General features: G+C 35.6%; 1 protein-coding gene across 1 annotated transcript in view; it reads right to left on the bottom strand.

The window, feature by feature from the left end:
• MAGI2 (membrane associated guanylate kinase, WW and PDZ domain containing 2) overlaps positions 1-20,099 on the bottom strand; it is a 1,516,313-nt gene that overhangs the window by 1,024,954 nt on the left and 471,260 nt on the right. The window contains exon 2 of the mRNA XM_026448702.1: positions 19,498-19,614. Coding sequence (XP_026304487.1) covers positions 19,498-19,614 — 117 coding nt within the window. The remainder of the gene's footprint in view (positions 1-19,497; positions 19,615-20,099) is intronic.

Genomic DNA, 20,099 nt, shown 5'->3' with positions numbered 1-20,099 from the left:
TCTGATTTACTTGGCTGCTGCTGAAGGAAGTTTTTGAAACATTTTATTCTACAGGGTTGATGGAAGACATGATAGCACAATGGGGCAAGGAGGAAAAGAAAACTCTAGAGGCATGATTTTCAAAGATGTTACAGGCTGTGAATTTGAGATTGTTCTCATGATTCTAGATTGATAATACAACTCTCAACACACAGTTGATTCTGAATGCATCTTTTTCTACTCTTCCTTGTATTCTTAGCAGCCAGTACTCCTCCACCTGTGTCCAAGAGTTCATATCTATATCATTCCAAGCTGTTTTGCCTACATGCCAAATTCTTTCTTTCTACCTTTAACTATAGACACAGAGCGAAGAAATGGGGGAGTAATTGGTTGAGTCTCAACATAAGGTCTTGTTGCATACCACCGTTTTCAGCCTACACACTATCCTTAGCCCAGGTTGCACTGATCCAAATAACTGTCACAGAACAACTCAGCTGCTGTTGCCTTTCTTGCTCCACTCTGCACTCTTTCATCTATTTTATATAAATATTTATTCCATCCATCTACTGAATAAATGTTTACTCAACTCTTAAGGATGATCAAATTGGGTAGAATTCCTGAAGGGAGCTTCTAGCTTAGTTCACCGAGTGAACTAACTTAGATTAATCTTCCTAAAATTCATGTCTGTTTCCTTACCATCCTACATAAGGACTGTTTTAATATAACAAACAAATGCATTGAACATTTACTTTCTGCAAGGCATTGCTTTGAGCATCTTAATTCATTTAATACTCCCAGTGTTTTGGTGAGATAGATGCTATTTTATTCCCATTTTACAAATGATGAAACTGAGTTACAGAGAGGATACTAGTTTACTAAAGCCACCTCATTAGAAAATAGTACAGTTGTGATTTAAATCTAGTGGCTTAGTGTGTTATGTTACATGACCATTCTTGGTCTAGTTGGGCTTTACTGAAAAATAATAGTTAAAAGAATAAAGTTCAAACCTTTCTAATCAAGTTTAAGACCCTCTGTAATCCTCACATCCTCTACTTATCCTGTCTTCCCACCCAATTCCCTGAAACATAGAAACTCCACCTTTATTCCTATTACTCTCATTACAAGCACTGAGGATTTGCTCAAAAGGTCTTCTCAATCAGAATGTCCTTCTATTTGCTGCTATCTATTCAACCCCAGCTGGTTTCTAAAGCAACTTAAAAGGCTTGCCTTTTCCCTGGAGGTTTTTCTGCCACCTACTCCAGCTTGTAATAATCTGTCTTTTACAGTGCTCATTATTTTGAAAAAAATAATTTGGGGCTTTAAACATTTATTTTGTGATAGATAAAATAATAATAGAAAGATACATTGATATGAAACAAACAGATATAAATAAAAGCATATATTTGAAGATAGACCCAAGCTGCATTAAAAATCTATGCTCCATCATTTACCACCTATATGTAACCTTGAACTAAACATAAGTTTGCCGTCCATAAATATGTAAATATCCACCTGCACAGGTGTTATGTATGACCTATTATTTTACTGAAAAAAGAGACTTTAAACACACACATACACTGATATGGTTTGGCTTTGTGTCCCCACCCAAATCTCATTGGGAATTGTAATCCCCATGTGCGAGGGAGGGATTTAGCAGGGAGTGATTAGATCATGGGGGCATTTTCTCCCATGCTGTTCTGGTGATAGTGAAGGAGCTCTCACAAGATCTGATGGTTTAAAAGTGTGGTACTTCCTTTTTGCTTGCTCTATCTCTCTCCTGCCACCTTGTAAAGAAGGTGCCTGCTTCTCCTTTGCCTTCCACCATGATTGTAAGTGTCCTGTGGCCTCCCTGGCCATGTGCAACTGTGAGTCAATTAAACCTTTCTTTCATAAAGTATTCAGTCTCAGTATTTTTATAGCAGGGTGAGAATGGACTAATAGACACACACATACACACACACATACCCCTACATATACACATCATATTTTCTATAGACATAAATATATAGTTGTTTATATCTACACATCGAGACATATATAAACATATATACTAAAATATATACTTAAATATACATTATAACATACATCTATCTTATATTCAGATATCTATGCTTTATAATCAAGATAAAAACTGTATTTCAACTCTGGCTCTGCCAATGATAAGTTATATAATCCTGGGATATGTACTTAACTGGCAAATTTTCATTGTCCTTTCTTTTTTTTAATAATGAGGAGAACACTCATGAACTAATAGGCCATGTGCTTGATATAGGTAGGCATTTTTGGAACACAGGTAAGGTTGTACCAATTCAACCATCCCTAATTATCTTAGGCTCTATTTACTAATGGATTTCCACTGAGAAAGCTATGGATCCATTTTTCTCAGTCTAAAAGTTTTGCTCAAAGATGCTGGATACTTCAATCTTTTATAGGGTTAAAAATGTGTACTGCTAACTAGCAAATTGTGACTAAGTTTTCCATTACAGGGCAACCCAAGAAAACCTTTGATATTTCAGGGATTGCTACAATATTTTTCCTCCTTTCTTTCCTTCCTACTCTTCTCTTAATCATAAGAAATCTGGAGCACGAATATACAAGAGCAGGGGTAAGCAAAGTTCCAAGAACTATATTTGTATTTTTCAATTAAATGTGTAAGCACTGAGTCCTTGTTAGTCTATATCTTCATCAAAGCCACTAATCTGGTCATTATTGTTAAACAAAGATGAAATAATTCAGGTTTTGTAACAATTAAGCATTTCTCAAAGTCTTGAGGCTGGCTATAGACCTTAACTGTAATACAGAGTAGTTATTTTGTATTAGTTAGTTGTATGTATTCTGTTTACTCATCTGTTAAATGACAATAATAATATATGCCTTACTTGAATTTGAACTTGCAATAAAGATACATCCCTAGAGAATAGGACATATGTCTTAATCACTCTGTATTTCCAGCACCCAGGCCACTCATATGCACATAATAGCTCTCAAGTTCATCAAACTGAATTAAAATGAGGTACAATATATTAAAGTTTATACATGTTTAATCTCTTTAAATTTAATACCTTATTAAGTGCATTGCTAACTGACCACATTTTTTTGCATTAACAACCACATTTTTTATAACCAATGAATTTGGAAGATAAGTTTTTACACAGATAGCTATATTCATAAAGAAAATAACATCTGGCCTACGGGATAACTAAAATACATTTTTTATTTTTGTATCAGAGAACCAGGTGTCTTTCTTCCAAGCTAATGTTAGGTCAATATATAGGCTTAAATACAAGTTTTCCAACTTACTTGTAGTCATATTTTATTTGTACGTACATTTTTAATGTATTTTATTCTACCTAAAGACTCAAATCATGATCCCTTAATGAGCTTTGAGGCAAAGAAATAATGTTGGAACCCACAAAAAGCTACCCAATGTTGACCTCTGACCACAGATGTGGATTAGTGATGAAAGCATTTTACTTTTTTCAAACTATAATTAATTTTCTGTAGTGCTTCAAATAATATATTCAACTTCTCATTTTTAATTAAGATTCCTTTTCTTGCTCCAAATTTAAATTATGTTCTGAAAGCATTTTTTGTCAATTGCTTTTTCATGTGAGAAATATAATTATGAACTAAATTTTGTTAGTGTCACATTCATACTTTTAAACAATAAAATTGTGAATAAAAAATGAACAAAGACTCTTACACATACTTAAAGTGTCTCATACTATAAGCAGAATAGAGCAATTACAGAACACACTGATAATTTATAACTATTCTAGTTTTCTAAAGAAAAAATACATTTCTTAGTAGCTTATAAGCAGTTAGTATAATATATATATATATATATCATTAGGAGCCAGAGTATAAGTAGAAAAGTAAAAACATTAATTAATAAATACGCTGTAAATCTTTCAAATAAAATCTGATAACAATTATTTATGTTGTTAGTCTTTGACAACATCAATCAAAACAAGGCATTTACAACTTAAAGCAGTCTTTTAATAAATAGTTTTAAGATGCTGGTACTATATGTCTATTGGGTTATCCATAAAAAGAAACATGTATAAAGGTAAATTACTTTTCTTTTTTTTTTATTACTTTTTTTTTTTTATTATACTTTAAGTTCTAGGGTACATGTGCACAACGTGCAGGTTTGTTACATATGTATACTTGCGCCATGTTGGTGTGCTGCACCCATCAACTCGTCAGCACCCATCAATTCATCATTTATATCATGTATAACTCCCCAATGCAATCCCTTGCCCCTCCCCCCCCCATGACAGGCCCCAGTGTGTGATGTCTCCTTCCCAAGTCCAAGTGATCTCACTGTTCAGTTCCCACCTATGAGTGAGAACATGCGGTGTTTGGTTTTCTCTTCTTGTGATAGTTTGCTAAGAATGATGGTTTCCAGCTGCATCCATGTCCCTACAAATGACGCAAACTCATCCTTTTTTATGGCTGCATAGTATTCCATGGTGTATATGTGCCACATTTTCTTAATCCAGTCTGTCACAGATGGACATTTAGGTTGATTCCAAGTTTTTGCTATTGTGAATAGTGCCGCAATAAACATACGTGTGCATGTGTCTTTGTAGTAGAATAATTTATAATCCTTTGGGTATATACCCAGTAGTGGGATGGCTGGGTCATATGGTACATCTAGTTCTAGATCCTTGAGGAATTGCCATACTGTTTTCCATAATGGTTGAACTAGTTTACAATCCCACCAACAGTGTAAAAGTGTTCCTATTTCTCCACATCCTCTCCAACACCTGTTGTTTCCTGACTTTTTAATGATTGCCATTCTATCTGGTGTGAGATGGTATCTCATTGTGGTTTTGATTTGCATTTCTCTGATGGCCAGTGATGATGAGCATTTTTTCATGTGTCTGTTGGCTGTATGAATGTCTTCTTTTGAGAAATGTCTGTTCATATCGTTTCCCCACTTTTTGATGGGGTTGTTTGTTTTTTTCTTGTAGATTTGTTTGAGTTCTTTGTAGATTTTGGATAATAGCCCTTTGTCAGATGAGTAGATTGCAAAAATTTTCTCCCATTCTGTAGGTTGCCTGTTCACTCTGATGGTAGTTTCTTTTGCTGTGCAGAAGCTCTTTAGTTTAATTAGATCCCATTTGTCAATTTTGGCTTTTGCTGCCATTGCTTTTGGTGTTTTACACATGAAGTCCTTGCCCATGCCTATGTCCTGAATGGTACTACCTAGATTTTCTTCTAGGGTTTTTATGGTATTAGGTCTAACATTTAAGTCTCTAATCCATCTTGAATTAATCTTTGTATAAGGAGTAAGGAAAGGATCCAGTTTCAGCTTTCTACTAAAGAGCCCGCATTACCAAGACAATCCTAAGTCAAAAGGACAAAGCTGGAGGCGTCACACTACCTGACTTCAAACTATACTACAAGGCTATAGTAACCAAAACAGCATGGTACTGGTACCAACACAGAGATAAATTACTTTTCATAACCAAAGGACTTACAGACACAATGTTTCAGGAGGGCTCTAGTGTTCATTTCCTGGCTTCTTAGGTGTCACAGGCAGTTGTGGCAATACCAAGCACAGTAGTAATTTCTCAGTTCTGTCTTTGTGACGTCTAGATCTTAGTTGCCATCTCAGAGGCAGCATTTATACTGGTGGAGCAATTCTGTATTGTTTATTATTCCTGAGGATCTAGTCTGCAACCTTCTTCTGTTGTTCTTTCAGCAACTTTCTAAACAACGATTCCCCTAAACCTCATCCTTCTTAAAACAGCTTGCATGGTTTTATTTCCTGGGCTGAACCCTGAATAACACATTACTTATACTGTTTTGCTTCGTGAAATAGAAAGACAAAATAATCTTTGACATTGAAAGCAATAAAAAAGAATAAGAGCTTGGCAGAAGTTAAGCTTGGCTGCACGCTCAATGAATGGCTCCTTAATGGTTTAATTTGCTCAGTCATCCCAGATATCACTCTGCATATTAACTCTAATCCCCTGAGTCAGAATTAGGGCATTTTCCCAGGAACCAGGGAGGAATCTGGAAGGTCACATGTGTATATCTCAATTCTGTATGTGCCTAGTGAAGGGATCCAGCTTGTAAGTTTTGTCAACTTGTGTCACCATATAATTGTGCCGAAAGAGAACCAGTAGGAATCTTGGAGATCTGAGAAGCTGTCATTACACTGAGTTTTAAGTGACAGCTGAGTCAGTACAGACCCAGCTATGCTGAGATGGGAGAGTGGCACTTTTCTTCATCAAAAGAAGTGTTATTTGTTCTATTATAATGACAGGAATTTAGAAGTGAACAGCCCTGCTCTCTCTGTTTTGATTACCTCCAGATGAGAATGAGAGGAGACATGCTGTTGTTAAATATCAACTACTAACCTTGGTCTTTTTGGAGGCTTTGGGAGAATTACCTCTGTGGTGCTTCTGAAGAGCAGTTATGGAAATAAGTGTGCAATTTAGAGGTCTTATTTAACCCACCACCATTTTCATGATTTTTTTTCCTGCTTTTGTGGAAACATTAGATAGTAAATATAGATACACATTCACGTAGTCTTGTATACTCCGGAGTCTCCAAAGATTTGCTCAAATAACAATCAGAGAAATCAAACCGATTTGCTCAAAGAACTGTCAGAGAAATCAGACTAAGGAGGTAACATAATACATTTCACAAGTGGATATAGGCATCAGATAGACCTAGGTTTGAATTGCTCCTCATCCACTTACTAGCTATGTGGTTTGGGGAAGGGTTTGTATAACCTCTCCAAGCCTAAGTTTCCTAAAGGCCTAAGTTTCCTGGTCTGAAAAATGGGAACCACAACACATTTCTCAGAGGACTGAAAAATGCAGTGACATAATACTTGCATGTAGATGTTTGTTAAATGCTGGTTCACTTTCTTCTTTCCATTCTATCCCCGTCACCCCCACCCCGATTTGCAAAATAAATGTTTTTATGAAATGCAAGGATGAAGAACTGGGAACTCTTATAAACACCTACTTATAAAATTTTATACAGTTAGAATTTTAGATTTAGATTAGAATTCAGATTATGAAATGCAGGTAGAAAGTCTAGTAGAGCTGACATCAAAATGTTTGTGCAAGAAGAATTCAGACATTTAAAAAAATAAAAGGTTTGCAGGAATGTCCAATCTTTTGACTTCCCTGGGCTACATTGGAAGAATTGTCTTGGACCACATTCGACACTAACTTGACTAACTTGACTTGACTAACACTAACAAAAGTTGATGAGAAAAAAAAAATCACAAAAAAATCTCACAATGTCTTAAGAAAGTTTACAAGTTTGTGTTGGGCTGCATCAAAGCTGTCTTGGATTGCAAATGGCCTATGGGCCGCGGGTTGCGTAAGCTTGGTTTAGATAATGTAGATTCCTTTGTAGATTAAATCTTTCTTCCTATATCAAAGTAATAGCTTTAATTACTGAAATAATATAATTATCAATTAAAAATTTCTTTTTCTCCCATTAGATATTTTATATTCCAATATTTCTAGAAATGATGTGCTAAAGAAAAGATAATCTGGAACCTGATTGATTAATGGTCAGTCAAGAGGCTCATGTTAAGATGAAAATAATTGACTTGAAGCTCGTTCGTGAACAGACCTTCACTCAAAAACTTCCCTGATAATTATCCATATGTTTTTTCAATTGTAGGTCAATTAAAGATATGTTCATATCTTCTTCACAAAATATACATATCTTCTATTACTGGAAATAGACTGTAATAGTCTCATCTATTTAATTTTGATTCAGTGTCTATTGCTAGGAGACTTCATTGCTTTTCTGTTTTTTCCTTTTATCTTTTTTTTTTTTTTTTTTTTTTTTTTTTAAACCACAGGAGCTTCTCTGAAACTCTTTGGAAGCATGCTTACGGTTCTGACTTTCCAGAGCTTCTGTTACAGAGCTGCTTTCATGTAGTGTGAACTGGACACCCAGATCCACATGGGATAAACTCCCTGTTTCTCTGCTGACTTACTGCCTGGTGTCAGTCTGGTTAAAAGACCTCAGAGCCTCAATTTCCCCACATGTCTTCAAAGATGGGAAATAACACTCACCTTACAGGCACACTATGAGAATTCAATGAGATAATATCTGAAGACTATTTCTTGCATATAGGAAATGCTCAGAAAATGGTGGCTGCTATTTACATACTTGTTTTAGTTGATGTTCAGGAAGTTTCATACTTAGGAATGGCCCTGGCTGGAGACCCATCAACCATTCTCCCTCTGGGAACAATAACATAAATGGAATTTAGGATATCTCAGGTTTCCTATAATTATGCATATCTCTTACCAATCTATAGTTATTTTGATCAGTATCAACAAATTTAAAAGATAAGAAGAGTTGAGGTAATGTATGTTGTAAGATGTATGTCACCTAATGCTAACTTTGTGGTCTAAATGATTGAGCTATCAAGCCAGATTCCCAAATCTTTTGTCACTAAAGTGTTCTGAGATATACCTTGATGTTTAGAAGAAAATAGCAAGCTCACACAGGAACAGAAAACCAAATACCACATGTTCTCACTTATAAGTGGGAACTAAATGGTGAGAACACAGGGACACATAGAAAAGAAAAACTCACACTGGGGCCTTTCTAAGGGTGAAGGGTGGGAGGAGAAAGAGGATCAGGAAAAATAACTAATGGATACTGGGTGGATGAAATAAACTGTACAACGAATCCCCATGATACAAGTTTACTTATGTAACATACCTGCACTTGTATCCCTGAACTTAAAAGTTGATGAAGAAAAATAAAACTACGAAAAGGAAAGTACGTTCTACATCTTCTAAGATCGACTTTTAAAACTTTCAATTCCCTGTAGTTGCCAATTCTGCAGGTACCAGTCCTCTGGAAATAAGTATGTTAAACTGAAGTAATGGGAGGAACTCTCCACAGGGTTTGTTTTCCAAAGAAAATTATTGTTTACAGAAGCAAAATTAAAAGTCTAGCTAGGTGTGGTGTAAAACTGTTCAAAAAGTAACTCAGAGCAAGGCCTGCAAATTGAAATGTAGTGCCCAAGTCATAGTCTGCTAAAAAGATTGTAACAAATAAAGATGAGTTTAAAAAATGACAAGATGAAACAGAATTCCTACTCAAAATGGAAAAGGACAAATATACATAGGTTGACATTAGCTCCCCACATTAGTCTTATCTTTGGAGGACAAGTTAAAAAATTATTATTGATGCATACAAGTGGGTCATGTTGAGCAGCAAGTGAAACTATTGTCTTCATTAGAATGGAGATATTGTGCAGATATTTGCCGATTTTGCGTGCAGAAAAAGCAACTTTCCTGCCTTTAAGTAGAAAAGATAACAGCTTAGAATAGAAACTGGGAAACTGAGAATTGATCCAATTCCAAACTTCTGATTTGTGTAATGAAAGTAGGATCCAGCTAGGCACGGTGGCTCACGCCTGTAATCTCAGCACTTTGGGAGGCCGAGGCAGGCGGATCACTTGAGGTTGGGAGTTCAAGACCAACCTGACCAACATGGAGAAACTCCATCTACTAAAAATACAAAAAATTAGCTGGGTATGGTGACGGGTGCCTTTAATCCTAACTATTTGGGAGGCTGAGGCAGAAGAATCGCTTGAACCCAGGGGTTGGAGATTGCGGTAAGCCGAGATCATGCCGTTGCACTCCAGCCTGGGCAACAAGAGCGAAACTCCATCTCAAAAAAGAAAAAAAAAAAAAAAAGCGGGATCCATGTGTATTTTTTTAAACTGAATTAACTGTTGATAGCATGTCAGTCTTACCTTTTAATTACTCTGTGTGAAAAATCCGTTGACTCTCCTAAATTTTTCATCTGTGCTCTAAAGTCCTTGATTACACTAAGCATTGATTTAGCCTCCCATTAGCTATACCTATTTGGGCCTCCAACCAGAGTCATTCACTTGTGTAAGTGACACTCATTAAAATTCAACATTAGAAGACACTATAATCAATGTTAAATATCTTTTCATAAAGATTACAATAACATTTTTATAACAATACACCTCATGCTTCAGAAGTCTTTATGTCACATCTGAACTCAGTATATCTTCTAAAGGAGGAGAGCAATTTTAAAAGCTTTGTATTTCTCATTATGTTTATTTTCTCATCCATTTACTAACACTGGACCATATTTCAGAGTTTCATGAATAGTGAAGGCAGATTTCAAGGGACATCAGAGTTATGATGGCATCCTTAATTTGACATTCATAGAAAAATCTGAAAGCACACGCATGACTGGTTTTATCCAGAACTGCACTTAATTTAAAGCCAGCTCTTTATGTTTTTTTTTTCCCCTAACGTGTCTGCTGTATTTGATATATCTTCAGTTTCCATAAGCTGTTTACACCTGCTCAATATCAAGAATATTCCACACTCAGAATAATTTAAGCCAATTTGATGAGTTGAATAATGATAAAACACAGAAAAGCAAGCCAGCAGAATCAGAAAACCACAGGATTTTAGAGCAGAAAGAACCATTAGAGTCCATTTTATTGCCTCCTCCCTCCCCAGAGTCCTAAAGTTTAATACCTTTGCCAAGGCCCTATAATTAGTAGCAGAACCTGGTCTAGAACCAATGGCTTCCAATTCTTGAATGGGTGCTCTTTTCATAGTTCCATGTTACAAGTAGATAAAGCCAAGGGCAGTTGCTTCTTACCATACTCTAGCAATGCTATACTTCAATGTGTAAATAACTTGGACAAGTGATCTGGACATTAGAATAGCAGTAACTTTAATTAGTATTCCTTCATTATTGTTCTTTTGGCTAGGTGCATTTAAATCAGAAACTGATCACCCTACTATAAACTACAGTCTTAAAGTCCCATGAGAACACTATTATCTATTGCCATCTGCCTATTCCTTTCCTTCAGCAATGTAAACATCTAATAGCTAAGATTCTGGAAACTTGGGTAGGTCCAAATTTGATAGAATTCTAATTTTTTCTAATCAAAATGTGCAGTGTTGTACAATAACATGTGTTGACCTTCTTACATCCAGCAAGGCTATGATTTTGAAGCCTGCAGGGAGCAGATTCTGAGTTCCCTGGAAGGTGGGCTATTTTCCATCAAAACTGATGACTGGCTTTTCCAGAGACACAATATAGCTTCAGAAATCTCTCCCCATTTATTCCTTGGGCAGCTGCTAGGACCACTGAAGTCCAAGGGTGTATATTTCACCTGCGTTTATGATCAATGGCCCACAAACCAATTTCCTATGGACAGCCTCCCTCCTATGAAAAAAAGGAAAGAGAAATACAAACTAAGAGGGAAAAAACAAAGGAAAGATTGAGTCACAGCAGTAGAGAAGCCAATCAAATCAGAGCAAAGATAATTTTATGTGGTTGGGAAGATCAGTAAGATCGTATACTGTTGGTGTTTATTCCTTTTATTCCTTTCTTTTTTGTTTTTTGGTGCCAAATACGTTCTTTTATTCTCAAACTGGTGTCCTGTGGTATCAAATGGGTAAATCAATACAATCACTTTTAATGTTCCTTGACTTTCCATCTTAAGCAACATTTTGAAGCCATTTATCTCCTGTAGAGTACTCTGTCAACCAAATCAATGAATGTTAGTCTGTGACCAGGAAAGATGCATTCATTTTGTTCAATCGAAAGAAGAAATAAATCCATAATACTTTCACATATGTGACATGAAACTGGATCTTAATATTTTCAGTAAGAAAGGAAAGAAGGTAAACCTAACATAGCTTTCTGTAAAGTAATAACACATTTAATAACTATGCCAAGAGCATACATCAAGATGAGTAAACAAGTAGAATACTTTCAAGTATAAGCTACTGTTTAGAGGCTTTCGAAGTTTTCCCTTGGCTTAGTCTTCCAGGCCAGTTTATACATCTCCCAAGAAATTAAGTTTCATTTGTTTATAGACTTTCTTCCTTTTTGATTCACACTGCAAATAACCATATTTATTTTCTAATAACCCTTATTCTTAACAGCACCAAATATAGTCTATTTATAAATATCAAATTCATTTTCAAAGAACAAAAATCTGGAAGCTTCATTCTGAAATAATTACAAAAGTATCTGATTTACAATCTAAAAGCAATTTCATAAAAGAGTTCCCAAATTGATGATTCTTATTTGAGGCAATAAGATTAATGTAGAAACATATGTACAATATACAGTTGTTGCAATATGTGGGTTTAAAGTTGTAGTTTGCTTTAAAATTCAATTGGATATATTGCTTCTACTCTTATGTCTGCATGTGGAGCTACAGTTCAACTTAACATCCCAGGACACAAAGCTTTATTACTTAAGGATACTCTGAATACAAATCATTTTTGATCATTTTTAACTCAGGGAATTTCTTTCCATTGGAATAAGACGATTGCTTTTTTGGTGATCTAATTCACAGGTTGATGTCACTCTCCCTTCTTACAGAAATAAATGTACCTTCATAAATAAAATCACAAGTAATTAGATTCATTCATACCCACAGAAACACATTGCCTTGTTAGATGTTAACACATATTTTTACAACCTTTGTAGTACTAATTTTTGCTTGAGAAATAAAATTATCTTTCCCAGAAAGTATACTAGAAAGCTCTGCCCTAATTTCAGACATTTTATTAGATATGTGGTCAACCAGCCTCACTCTAATAGTCCTCTGTGATCATAGTCTTCTAGGGCTTATATAATTATCAAAAGGGGATGCTGACTCCGTGCCTAACTATACCTTTTGGTGTGTTGGTAACTGCTATTCTTAACAGGAGACAGTTTCTAATAATTTTTAAAGGGTCTGCTTTTCTGTGAAACGTAATTTGGCATAAATATCAAAAACGTTAAAGATATATTAGAAACTTTACAGTTTTACCCTTGATAATGCCTCTTTTTAGTGTGTCTTAGTTTTACTAACTTAAAGGGCTTAAATATGTAGAAACACTATTGTGAGTTACAATCAGTGTAACTCAACGTAATTCAGTGTAACTCAATCAGGTCTTCCACAAAACTAATTTCTTTCATATTCTAAATCTATGTTTTTCACCTTATTCACTCTTTTTTTAGATAAAATCTTGCTCTGTCACCAAGCTGGTGTACAGTAGAGCAATCTCAGCTCACTGCAAGCTCTGCCTCCTAGGTTCAAACGATTCTCCTGTCTCAGCCTCCCGAGTAGCTGGGACTTCAAGTGCATGCCACCATGCTCATCTAATTTTTGTGTTTTTAGTAGAGATGGGGTTTCACCATGTTGGCCAGGATGATTTCGATCTCTTGACCTCATAATCCTCCCGCCTCAGCCTCCCAAAGTGCTGGGATTAAAGGTGTGAGCCACCGTGCCTGGCCACTTTATTCACTTTTTATAAAATAGAATTAGAGTTTAGTTTTATTGATTTTTGTCTTCTACTTGGTATACACTGGTATTTGTTCTGGCTTCAAATAAATTTAAAATATTTCCCAATAAAACTATTGTCACCAAATGACAAAGAAGGGTTTTGGGAGAGAAGTTGAACTTTAACCACCTTCCTTTTCATTTTGAAACTTTTAAAATTGGTCATTGAAGTCCTTCTCCACATTCTTCGGGAAAATGGAAAATAGTATCTAACATTTATATCTGTTCTTCTACTTACTTCAAAAATTAATTTGTGTCTCTAATAAATATCAAAGTTAGAAAGGACCAGAACTTTACCAATAAACAGCCATGATTATTTTTTCCTCATATTTAAGAAGCATATCAGTTTAATTGTGGTTGATTAGACTCGAGTCAAATATATGCAATCATTATGCTCAGTAGCATATTAAAACCAAAATAAACTCCATTTTTGCTCTTTAAACATTTGCAAATTAATCCAACATTCTTCTGTATTAATTCCATTAATTTCTCTCATATACTTTTGAATCCAATATTACCCAAGGGACAATGCGTGCTGCCTTAGCTTTGCACATTTAGCATGCTGTGATGAAATCATCCTGTCTAATCATCTCTAAATAAATGCTGCTAACTTATTGCTTCTGGAATTGCCTTTTGTATACTACCAGGGTAACTGAAATCCCATATGATGGATGTTCTAAACTCTTTCAAGACTTTTATCTATATATGTTTTTCATGGTTAGTCTTTATCACATTCTAGACTACAACAGTTTTGTCTCATTGTCATTTTCTCCCTTCTCCTGAAGTTCAATTACATAAAAATCTAAAAATCTTTTGTAGCCTGAAATTTAATAGTAGAAAGATTTATTCACAGGCTTCTTCTTCTTCTTCTTCTTCTTCTTCTTCTTTTTTTTTTTTTTTTTGAGACGGAGTCTTGCTCTGTCGCCCAGGCTAGAGTGCAGTGGCCGGATCTCAGCTCACCGCAACCTCTGCCTCCTGGGTTCACGCCATTCTCCTGCCTCAGCCTCCCGAGTAGCTGGGACCACAGGCGCCCACCACCTCGCCCGGCTAATTTTTTTTTTGTATTTTTAGTAGAGACGGGGTTTCACCGTGTTAGCCAGGAGGGTCTCGATCTCCTGACCTCGTGATCCACCCGTCTCGGCCTCCCAAAGTGCTGGGATTACAGGCTTGAGCCACCGCGCCCGGCCCTTTCTTCTTTTTTTTTTTTTTTTTTGAGACAGAGTCTCACTCTGTCACCCAGGCTGACATGCAGTGGTGCAATCATGGCTCACTGCAGCCTCGAATTCCCAAGCTCAAATGATCCTCCCAAGTAGCTACTACAGGTACATGCCACCATGCCCAGTCAATTAAATTTTTTTTTCTTTTTCTTTTTTTTTTTTTTTTGTAGAGATAGGGTTTTGTTAACGGGTCTTGTAGAGATGAGGTTTCCCAGGCTGGTCTCAAACTTCTGGGCTCAAGTTCCCAAGGACCTTTTCCTTAGGAGCTTACCGTGGAAATAATGAAGAATCAATCTCAGCCTGTGTATGTGCACATACATGAGCATACACATGCATGCATACTCATGCTCTCACTCACTATGTGCCCAACAATTCTTCTTTTTTAGTAGTTATAAAATAAGTTTATTATCAGTCACCACCAAAGAATAGTAGGATAGTAGGATAGTGAAATAATTATGAAAAGTATATCTGGGAGATAACATTAGAACTTGAACATTCCCCCAAAACTGTAAAATAAACTCAATGTTTATAGGCTTCAATGAGGAAAACAAAACAAAACAAAAAATCTCTAAACATTTCCATTGAGAGAATGCACAATTGACTTAAGATATAAGTTTTGTTACAGGACTCAATATATAGTAGTTTTGTTACAGAACTCAATATATACCCAACAATTTTATTTCTGTGACCATCTCCTTCCATTGTAAGAGATGTGGCTTTTGTTGAAAAGTGTGTGTGTGTGTGTGTGTGTGTGTGTGTGTGTGTGTTTTAGAGTTAGGCAGGCTCTGAGATAAGGTTCTAGGGAAACAAAATACAAGGCTAAATACAGTCAGGTCTCGTTTATGGGGTATGGAACAGATTGATGGCACGTTTGTATTATTTGTAGTTAAGGGTCAGTGGAGACCTAGACTCACCAGCTCCCTCCCCTGCTTAGCTCAGAAATCAGCCAGCAACTGGAAACAAGCTTCCCACCAAGGAGAGTGCAAGAACCAACTTGTTCACAACAGATTGACTGAGTGTGTGTGTGTGTGTGTGTGTGTGTGTGTGTGTGTGTGGTGGGAGGGATGGTCTTTGGAGCCCTAGCTCTAGAACTCTCTCTTACTAGGTACCAAGAAATTCCAGCTCCAAGAAGTGCTTCCTTTCCTTTCAGATGTAGTTAGTGGTAGAGTAATGTATGGTTGTAAGCAGAATTACTCAGTTAGGTCTTGTTTTGTGAAAAGAATTTATTTCCCCTCATATAGTTATAAGTCACTACAATTTTGTTTCAATGGAGTTATCGAGGACCTATTCCTGGTACCAACGCTAGATTAAACAAGAAGTGAATGTATTATTAATGCATGCATATATAAGAGCAATGATATAGTCTTTGGTAGTCCATTTTCCTTCTATGCTGCTGGGTTCCTGAAAACAAATGAGAATTTTTTTGACCCAGGAAAATGTATAACAAATGTGATTCCATACTCAATACCAACAGATATGCTGGATACTTAGGTTTCTAACAATGGCAGGATTTTTCACACCATGGACATACTTCTACTGCATCCTTTCTGAACATATTTGAAAACTTCATTAAAGGATATACTGAGTGAACAAACAAACCAACACTAAGAAATCAAATAATCCCATTAAAAAGTGGGCAAATGACATGAACAGACATTTCTCAAAAGAAGACATACAAATGGTCAAAAGGTACATGAAAAAATTTTCAACATCCCTAATCCCCAAAGAAGTGCAAATCAAAACCACAATGAGATATCATCTTACTCCAGTTAAAATGTCTATTATTAAAAAGACCAAAAATAACAAATGCTGGTGAGGATGCAGGGAAAAGGGCACTCTTACACACTGTTGGTAGGAATCTAAATTAGTGCAGCCGCTAGGGAAAACATATGAAGATTTCTCAAAAAACTAAAATAGAATTACCATATGGTTCAGTAATGCCACTACTGGGTATTGTTCCAAAGGAATAAATATAGGAGATCAGTATATCAAAGAGATACCTGCACTCACATGTTGATTGCAGCACTATTTACAACAGCAAAGACAAAGACTCAACTGAAGTGTCCATCAAGGGACCAATGGACACATAAAATATGGTATATGTAGACAATGGAATACTCTTCAACCATAAAAAAGAATAAAATCCTGTCATTTGCAGCAACATGGACAGAAATGGAGATCATTATGTTAAATGAAACAAGCCAGGACCAGAAAGACAGAAATAACATGTTCTTACGCATATGTTGGAGCTAAAAAAGTTGATTCCATGGAGATAGATAGAAGAATGATAGATAATAGAGAGTTGGGAGAGTGAGGAATGGGGAATTAAGAGAGGTAGGTTAATGGGTACAAATATACAGTTAGATAAAAGATAGAAGTTCTATTGTTTGACAGCAGAGTGACTACAGTTGACAACAATGTATTGTATATTTCAAAGAAGCTAGATGAAATAACTAGAATTGTTCCCAACACACAGAAATGATAAATATTAAAAGTGATGGATACCTCAAATACCTTGACTTGATCATTACATATTCTATGCATGTAACAAAATAAATATGTACCCCATAAATATGTAAATTATTATGTATCAATTAGAAATTCAAAAAGATACATGAAGAAAAAAATTTTAAGTTATACTGAGTTGGGCTGGGCGTGGTGTTTCACACCTGTAATCCCAGCACTTCTGGAGGCCAAAGCGGGCAGATCACCTGAGGTCGGGAGCTCGAGATGAGCCTGACCAACATGGAGAAACCCTGTCTCCACTAAAAATACAAAATTAGCCGAGCGTGGTGGCACATGACTATAATCCCAGCTACTCAGGAGGCTAAGCCAGGAGAATTGCTTGAACCCGGGAGGCAGAAGTTGCAGTGAGCCGAGATTGCGCCATTGCACTCCAGCCTGGGTAATAAGAGCAAAACTTCATCTCAAAAAAAAAAAAAAAAAAAAAAAAAAAAAAAGATAAAATACTGAGTCAACATGGTGGATCATCCAGGTCAATTAATCAGTATAAAGCAATTTTTATAATACAATTAGAATCTCTGTATATTTTGTTCACTTTTTTGTCAAGTTATAAACATCATTAGTCAATAATGTTATTGGAATTGGCTACTAGGAGAGATGGCTGAAAATTCAAAGAATAATTGTTTCATCGTGATATTGAAATTGAGTGTCTAATTCATCTCCTTTATAGGAGCTATCCAAGGATTTCTAATTAAATTTATAACCTTGTACTGAAATTACATGTTAAAGCTCTTTATGTTTACTTATATAAGTCTAACTATTTTCCCTTATATTTACTTTTCCTTCATAGTCTTCTTTAGTACTCTAAAAGGAGATGCTTTATTTAAGAAGTTAATTAACTAATACAAAATTTACTCCTATTATCTTTATATTTAATTAAGACTTTCTTATTTATGTCATCGCCTTAGCAAGGACTACATGTATTCCTGAATGTCAGCTTCTTATCTATTTTTCTCAGCTTTTAAACATAATAAATTGCCTGGATTCTTTATTCAGTATTTCAGATCTCCTTTCTTTCATGTCACAAAAGATAAATTCACACTGCTGCACTGACAACATCACAGCTTTGAAAATGCGTCCACCCATTACCTTATAAATAGTTCAGTCACTTACTTTAATCCATCTTCCTCTGTCCATCACTCTAATGTCAAACTTACAAGTTTAAGAATGCACTTTTCTCAACTTCCAGGTTTAAAGCAAGAGTCCAAAAGCCTATTCACTTAACTAACACACACTGACAGGAGTATCATTTTGACTGACGAAATGCCAATCATCAAGTATTCTCATTTAGGAAGATTTGATAATGGTGTCCTGGCATTGTCGTTTTGATGAATATTCAGTGCTAACAATGGCAAAAGTCCACCTCTCCTAAAAGGTGGGTAGGTCAATAGGACTGGGTGACAACCTTTCCATCTTCACATCTCTGTGTGTGTTCATTATTTCAGTACAATTATCCAATATCTATTCCAGATAATTATAGTTACCTAGCTCTGGTGGTTCAATCCTAGATAATATTTTTGCTTGTTTGTTTTGCTTATTGTTTCACTTATACTAGCCAAATTTTTCTTCATTTAATGTTATCTTTCAGGACCCATAGCTTTGAGTTTATTTAGAACAGAACTAAAAGAAAAGAAACTCACACAACATCCACAGCCCAGAATTTCTAGAGAGTGGAAAGTGTCTGAAATGCATGGAATCTGCCTTGAAGAAAATGGATTTTTGATATCAATCTAGGATCTAGAACCTGAGTTTAAAAGTCCTTGGTTTGTCTTAAAGTTAATAGAGGATTCTCAGGTAAGCTGAAACAGACACTAAAATTTTATCATTTTACCAATTCCTCTCTTTTGGCAGGATAAACAAAAACGATCGTTTGCGGATCTCTGTAGGTTACATATAAGAAATTTAGCCCAACGTGCTTTCTAAGCATCATTGCTTTCTAAGACTTGCAGAACACTTAGCTTTACTTTCCAACGTGCACTTTTCTTTTTACTTGTGACACTCTCCTGTGGCAAACAAGAGATGAGGTTGGGAGTTACTGTAAAGATTCCACTCACAGAATAGCTGTTTCAACTAATAAATTAAATTTGCATTCTCCTGTCTCCCAATATGGAGTTCTATCTCCATCATAATTCATTCAGAATCACCAACAGTCTGGACTAGAATCAATATTTCTCAATACTAACTTCAGAAATGTAAGTTAGATTTTATAGCTTGAACATCACAACTCTCTTTTGGCTACAACTTCATCATAAACCATACTACTGCAGTTATAAGAGTTTGCACTTAAAATTGCCACATCTCAAATAAGTTTCCTGTTCCAAAAGCCCACTATAAAAAATCAGTGCAATTTCACTTTCTTTTAATCAATGAATATATAGTTAAACATTTATCTCTTAACATAAAAATATTAATACTGCCCGTTGTACTCACATGGCACCGTGCGGAGGTAGAGGTTGTCACGAATGATTTGCTGAAGCTCATGGTCCACAGAACCCTTTTGAAATCGTAAATTGAGGTAGTGACGAAGGTCTTTATCAACAATTCCTCCTAAAATAAAAAAAGTTTCTTGGTAAGGCATGCTGGAAAATACTTTAAGCATGTAATTTGATTCTGTCATCAATATACTCAGGAACCCATTAAAAAGATGCATTATTTCAAAGTGTTCTTTTGATCTTCTCAAATATTTACTGCCATAATAATAGAGATAACATTTACTGAGACAATAATTGCCTGTGAAGTCTATGTTCAATGCTTTGCATGTATTCCTAAATTTATCCTTCATTTGGAATGAAGCCTATATCATGGTAAAAGATACGTTACTCCTGACTCATACTGAAATATTATAGTATATCTCATTGCATGGCTAAAAAGACTATTTACTCATTTATTCATTGCTTCCCATTCCACCCTACCCCAACTCCTGGAAACCACTTTTCTGTCTATAAATTTGACTACTCTAGCTACCTCATATAAGTAGAATCTATAATATTTGCCCTTTTGTGACTGGCTTATTTTACTTAGCATAATGTCTT

This window comes from Piliocolobus tephrosceles, chromosome 8 (genome assembly GCF_002776525.5).
Source record: "Piliocolobus tephrosceles isolate RC106 chromosome 8, ASM277652v3, whole genome shotgun sequence".
NCBI lineage: Eukaryota > Metazoa > Chordata > Mammalia > Primates > Cercopithecidae > Piliocolobus > Piliocolobus tephrosceles.
This window is presented reverse-complemented; position numbering and strand designations above follow the sequence as displayed.